At 38.1% G+C, this 6,842-nt stretch overlaps 1 protein-coding gene across 1 annotated transcript; it reads left to right on the top strand.

Annotated features, from left to right (window-relative positions):
• Nucleotides 1-1,092: 1,092 nt before the first annotated feature.
• On the top strand, nt 1,093-5,398 carry LOC138596692 (extracellular calcium-sensing receptor-like). The gene is made up of 9 exons (XM_069667992.1): nt 1,093-1,202; nt 1,428-1,722; nt 1,877-1,963; nt 2,150-2,419; nt 3,004-3,210; nt 3,325-3,594; nt 3,950-4,177; nt 4,272-4,395; nt 4,488-5,398. The coding sequence occupies exons 1-9, from the start codon at nt 1,093-1,095 to the stop codon at nt 5,396-5,398; spliced, it is 2,502 nt and encodes an 833-aa protein (XP_069524093.1).
• The last annotated feature ends 1,444 nt before the right edge of the window (nt 5,399-6,842 follow it).

Genomic DNA, 6,842 nt, shown 5'->3' with positions numbered 1-6,842 from the left:
GTATCAACACAAACACCTATTGTAAAAAGAACCATGACGGTTGAGGGGGAGCCAGCTGAGGGTCTCCCCCAAGGCAGAGAGCCTGCTCTGGGGGTAAACTCTCGGGAACCCCCCCCCCCCCCCCCCCCCCCGCAAAAACAAACAGAAGAGGAGAACAAGGCTAGCTGATCACGGTCCCTGTCTACCATGTTATGTCCCTGAATGCCACATTTACCAGTATTTACACAGACATCGACATATTGTTGTTTAAAGATATTGAGGATTAATTTTGACAAATAAAATTTCAGCACAGCTTTGTCTATAATTTACTATGGTTACTGATTAGTTCGGAAGGATGCTTTCTTGGACCATCACTATATATATTTTTGTATAAATTATAGAAAATATGAAAAAAGGAACTTCATTATCATGATAAGAGACCCACCCCATGTAGAAAGGAAAAAAGGAATTTCAAAAATGATACTACCTCTAGCCTCTCAAAAAATAAGTGAGGAGCAATGTTTTCTGCCCCTATGGACCATCCTCCTCTTGTTGGTATGTTAAGGTAATTTTAACAAATATAACACAAAAATGTGATTTAAGTAATATGCTACTTATCAATGGTATGCAATTGATTACAATCTGCAGATATTACAAAATGTATTTAAAGTATAAATAAGATGGGTTTTAAGTTACATGAGTATAAAAATGTAAGTGATTTACGTAATATAAAATATAGTTCATATCCTATATTTGCTAAAACAACTGCTAATATGGCATAGGCATATGGCATTTTAATTAAATGTTTGATAAATTACATTAACATCATAAAATGTACGTGTATTATGTCCTGCCCCCATAACCAATGCCCTGATGGCTGGCATGAAAGATTAAACAATGATGTAGACCGTGCATCAGTAATGAAAAAAAACCTGCATATAAAAATAGCCTTGTATGAACAATGGAAACAGAAGGGAAGGGAGGAGGGCAGTTATGGGAGCTTTTCTTCACACATCTCTCCACATCTTAATTTATTTCTCTTCCTCCTTATACTCTGTATCTAATTCTTTTTCCTCAAGTTGTAAATTACAGAGCAATTTTCGTCTTAATGAAATGCACAAGCCTGGAGATGTGGTTTTGGGTGGTCTGTTCCAGATGCACTATACCTCTGTCTTCCCTGAATGGACTTACACCTCAGAGCCACAACAGCCAAGCTGCAATGGGTAAGTTTTAAGAAAAAATTGGACTGTGCTGAAACAAGCATTAAGCCCCGGTGATATAACTTTTCATGACAGTTTAAGTGATAATTCTAAAATATTGGAATACATCTATGAAAAGTATATTATTGTAACTGTGTAATATGTTATTTACATAGGTATTTTTATCTATCCAGTTCAAACAGAGCCATATTACTTTATAGTAGTTGATTACAATATTGTCTGTGCTAGGTTTGACACTCTAGGGTTCAGGCATGCTATGACCATGGCCTTTGCTATTGATGAGATTAACAGGAACTCCAATCTGTTACCTAACGTAACTCTGGGATACAGTCTTTATGACAATTGTGGTGCACTTATAATTGGATTCAGTGGAGGATTATTACTGGCCAGTGGCAGAGAAGAGCAGTACGTGTTTGAGGAGAACTGTTTAGGCACCCCACCAGTACTGGGGATTGTTGGTGATTCTGCCTCTACATTTTCTATTGCCACTTCCAATGTGCTGGGTTTATATAAAATGCCCTTGGTAAGTATTTCTATCCTCTATTTTTTTAAACCTATTTCTTTATGCTGTCTTTGAATCAATGCCATTTTTAAAGTGATACATTGTTTGAATATATAGATGTATTAAGTGGTTACAATTTGCAACAGTGGTAACATTACATTGTATTTTTTCATAGGTAAGTTATTTTTCCACCTGCTCCTGCCTTAGCGATCGACAACGGTTTCCGTCCTTCTTTAGAACAATCCCAAGTGATGCTTTCCAGGTGAATCACTTTTCCCAAGATTAGAGCTACAAACTCTGTTTCATTCACAAAAAGCTAGTAGAAATTTTCGCAAATGACACAAACCTTATGTTTTCTCTGAGTTTAATTTATAATTGAACAATAATTTAAGTTTTTAATTTGTGTCTTTTAAATGAGTATATTTTTCACACCAATATATTCATTTAGGTGCGTGCTATGATTCAGATTCTAAAACACTTTGGCTGGACTTGGGTTGGCCTGCTGGTCAATGATGATGACTATGGACTCCATGTTGCTCGATCCTTCCAATCTGATCTGACTAAGTCTGGTGGAGGTTGTCTAGCTTACTTGGAGGTTTTGCCCTGGGACAGCGACCCAATTGAACTGAGGAGGATTGTTGATGTGATGAAGAGATCCACAGCTCGTGTGGTCATGGTGTTCGCACACGAGTTCAAGATGATTCATCTCATGGAAGAGGTTGGAATCAAATATATAATACAATTCAGAAATACGTGGTTTTAAACAATGTATTAATTATACTAAGTCACATATCAGATCCAGTTAGACCATCATCAATTCAAAGTTGTTGATAGTGGTTCCAATCTATATGTCCAAAATTTGAACCAAAAAAGATTCAGCTCAATAGAAAAACCTGGCTTGAAATATTTTAATAAATGTATAGGTTTCAATCAGTGTGCAATAATGAAAGAAACACTCCCTAACAGTATAAGGAATAATAAATAATTAGACTACATTTATCAGGTTTACAGGGAAGCTCACATAAATAACGGAAGCCAGTTGTAAACTTGAGTAATACCATTTTGGAAAGCTCTACCTATTATGTATGGAATTCAACAGCATGGCTCATTTACCTTACTTTACAGTGACTGTTCCATTTAAATGTAGATTTTAAAAAACCCTAATTTGGGCTTCTTATGCTAAAAGTTTTTAAATCTGTGCTTATGTGATAAAAGAAATTGTTGTAGATCATTGTGTTGCAATTCAATTGTATATTTAAAAAAAAGAAGTCTGGCATAAACTCTTTATAATGCTATACACAGGTGCTGAGGCAGAATGTGACAGGCCAGCAGTGGATTGCAAGTGAAGCCTGGACAGCATCTACTGTGCTCCAGACACCAGAACTCATGCCATACCTGAGTGGCACACTTGGCATCGCCATCCGTCGAGGAGAAATGCCAGGGCTCAGGGAATTCCTCTTACAAATACGTCCCGACCAAAATGGAAACAACCACTCTGGAAATAACATGGTATAAGTTGAATTCAACAAATTCTTATCACATAAATAAAAAATGATAATAATTATTATAAATAACATGTTTCAGTTTCTGTTGTCATTAATCTCATTCTATGCTGTTATTCAGGTGATGCAGTTTTGGGAATACACATTTCAGTGTAGATTTGCTACAGCTGGTTGGTTAAAAGCTGGTGAAGCACTTTGCACTGGAGATGAAGACTTAGAAAATGTTGACACTGAGTTTTTGGATGTGTCTAATCTCAGGCCTGAGTACAACATTTACAAGGCTGTGTATGCTCTTGCGTATGCCCTTGATGATATAATGCAATGCGAGCCAGGGAGAGGGCCTTTCAGTGGGCACAGCTGTGCCAGGATGCAAACACTGGAGCCATGGCAGGTGTGGTATCAACCTACGCTCTACCTGTTTATGTTTCCAATAATAGCAGCTACATATTGAGTTACTGACTGAATGTATTATTGTTTTGTTGTTTCAGTTTTTGAATGTTAACACCCAAAAATGTTATTGGTATGCCGGCTTCTATTCACCATATTGTTTAAAAAGTAAAATATGTAATACTAAAAATAGACAAAGCAGCCTCAACCTTCTGGTGCATAAAAAAGATAAAACTATTAAATGATAAAAATGTCATGATTTAGTTGTAATTCAACGAAAATTCGGATAAACTTTTGCTCGGTTTGAGTCTTTCATACCCCTAAATCTGTCTATTCTTATTTCTGTTATCCATTTGTAGCTTGTTCATTATTTGCAAAAGGTCAACTTCACCACACAATTTGGTGATCAAGTGTCATTTGATAAGAATGGTGATGCCTTGCCAATCTATGACATCATTAACTGGGTGTGGCTCCCTGATGGAAGAACTATAGTTCAGAATGTGGGTGAGGTTAAGAGGTCAGACTCTAAAGGTGAAGAACTCAAAATTGTTGAAGACAAAATCTCCTGGAACTTTATATCAAAAAAGGTAAGTTCTGTTTGTTCAGATTGTTCCTATTTTGGACGGAGGAGCAAAGCAGAATACAATAATCATGATGACAGATTTATTTTTCTCCCTACAGCCACCTCTTTCAGTGTGCAGTGACAGCTGTCCTCCAGGTACCCGCATGGCAAGAAAGAAGGGTGAACCTGAGTGCTGTTTTGACTGCATCTCGTGTTCTGAGGGCAAGATCAGCAATAAAACTGGTGAATTTTCATCTTCAATATTTTTTAGTTCTCTCAGAATATTATCTTATGTAATAAGCAATGTACCTCACCCACTTCTCTCTTTTTTTCAGACTCCATGGAGTGCACCAGTTGTCCAGAAGACTTCTGGTCCAGCCCTCAGCATGACCATTGTGTTGCTAAGAAAACAGAGTTTCTCTCATACCATGAGCCTTTGGGTATCTGCTTGACAGTTGCCTCATTGCTGGGCACTTTAATCTGTGCTGTTGTACTTGGAATCTTCAGCTATCATAAACATACACCCATGGTACGCGCCAACAATTCAGAACTGAGTTTCCTGCTCTTGGTTGCTCTTAAACTCTGTTTCCTGTGTTCGTTGTTGTTTATCGGCCGTCCCAGACTATGGACATGCCAGCTGAGACATGCTGCATTTGGGATCAGCTTTGTGCTTTGTGTCTCATGCATTCTGGTTAAAACCATGGTGGTTCTGGCTGTGTTCAAGGCCTCCAAGCCAGGAGGTGGAACTGCTCTCAAGTGGTTTGGCATTATGCAGCAGAGAGGGACAGTTCTGGTTCTTACATCTATCCAGACAGCAATTTGCATTGTCTGGATTGTTTCCTCCACACCTGCTCCACATAAAAACACTCAGTACCACAATGACAAGATCGTTTATGAGTGTGTAGTTGGGTCCACAATTGGTTTTGCAGTTTTACTTGGTTACATTGGTTTTTTGGCTATCCTCAGCTTTCTCTTAGCCTTTCTGGCAAGAAATCTTCCTGACAACTTCAATGAGGCCAAACTCATCACATTCAGTATGCTCATCTTCTGTGCTGTGTGGGTGGCCTTTGTCCCTGCGTATGTCAACTCACCGGGCAAATATGCAGATGCAGTGGAGATATTTGCCATCCTGGCCTCCAGTTTTGGCCTCTTGGTGGCGCTGTTTGGACCCAAATGTTACATAATCCTGCTGAGACCAGAGAGGAACACAAAGAAAGCAATCATGGGTCGAGGAACCACCAACTAATAAAAGCAGCAGAAACCAAAATTATCAACTAGTTTAAAACAATATTATATTCAGTTGTATTTTTACAATGGCAAACCAAGTCGATCATAAAAGTTAGATTTTGTTGAGTGAGATGATGTCTTCTGTGTGGATAGCTGGATGTCTCTAGTCTTACATCGAACAAATACAACCATTTCATAAAACATATAATAATATGTGTCATCATTTATTATGAGATCAGTTCTTTCGTTTTAAGTACTGTTGCTTGAAAATGTGATTTTTTTCTGAGACTTGCCAACAGGTGTGATTCCTGCAGAGGTTGCTCTGGGATTGGATTGACTATATTCTACACTCAATATTAAAAATACAATTTATTTTGTGTGTTCAGAAGCCACATGTGACTAAAATCAAAGATCAAGGAAAAACAATAAGTTTAAAAAAAAAGCAATTTCCAGAGAGAAAATGTGTAAATTGGTCTGATTCAACTGGACAGAACAGGGAGGTTAAAGGAAACAATTGTGTTTCATAATGGCTCAAACAATTAGAGGAAAGCTTGGCACATGTAGGCACAATTCTGTGAGCCGAGTAGCTAACTGATCAGGTTACTCCTATATTGACACTTCAGTAGGTGCTGAAAAATTGTACTTAGGATCCTGTTAATTCCAGTTTCAATCGAACTTTTTGGATTTAAGACAAAAAACAACACATCTGCATATAATATGACTGAGCACGATCCAAGCAGCGATTTGCACTGCTTGGCTCGTCTCTTCCTCACCACCTTTAACAAAAATTCTTGGGGACTCACCACCAAGTTAAACACAAGTCATCTTGGGACTCTAACCCCCAAGTTAAACACAAATAATTGGGGACTCTAACCAACAGGATAACCACAAATCACTGGGAACTGTAACCACCAGGTTAAACACTAACAACTGTGGACTCTAACCGCAAAGTCAAAACCACCAGCTTGAATACAAATCACACAGTGACATAAAGATGGAAGGCAAGGCAGCTATATTTGCATAGCATATTCCATAGACTGAGGCAATTCAAAGTGCTTTAAAGAGTAGTAGTAAACAATTCTAAATAGCAGGAGTGAATAAAATACATTAAAATACATAAAAAAAGGCAAATACATAGACGCAACAACAACAACAATAATTCAGGCCGTATGTATTAAAACCAGATGTTAACACTGAACTTCCTATTCCAATTGAATCCATAGAGAATTAAATCACAGCATAACATACTAAATAATTATTAATAATCATTAAGGAGAACAAGGCTAGCTGACCATGGACCCTGACTTACGGGTTATTTCCCCGTATACCATATTTACACAGACACCAAGGGAATAAAGAACCATGACGGAAAACGTGGGAACCTACAGAAGGTCTCCGCCAAGGCAGAGAGCCTTCTCTGGGGTTAACTCTCGGAAGAAACCTGCAAGAAAACCCAAGGACAC

The sequence above is a fragment of the Semicossyphus pulcher genome, unplaced genomic scaffold (assembly GCF_022749685.1).
Source record: "Semicossyphus pulcher isolate SPU_LCO1_2020_fin unplaced genomic scaffold, fSemPul1.0.p SCAF_19, whole genome shotgun sequence".
NCBI classification, from domain to species: Eukaryota; Metazoa; Chordata; class Actinopteri; order Labriformes; family Labridae; genus Semicossyphus; species Semicossyphus pulcher.
Note: the sequence above shows the minus strand (reverse complement) of the source record. Positions and strands in the feature narration are given on the sequence as shown.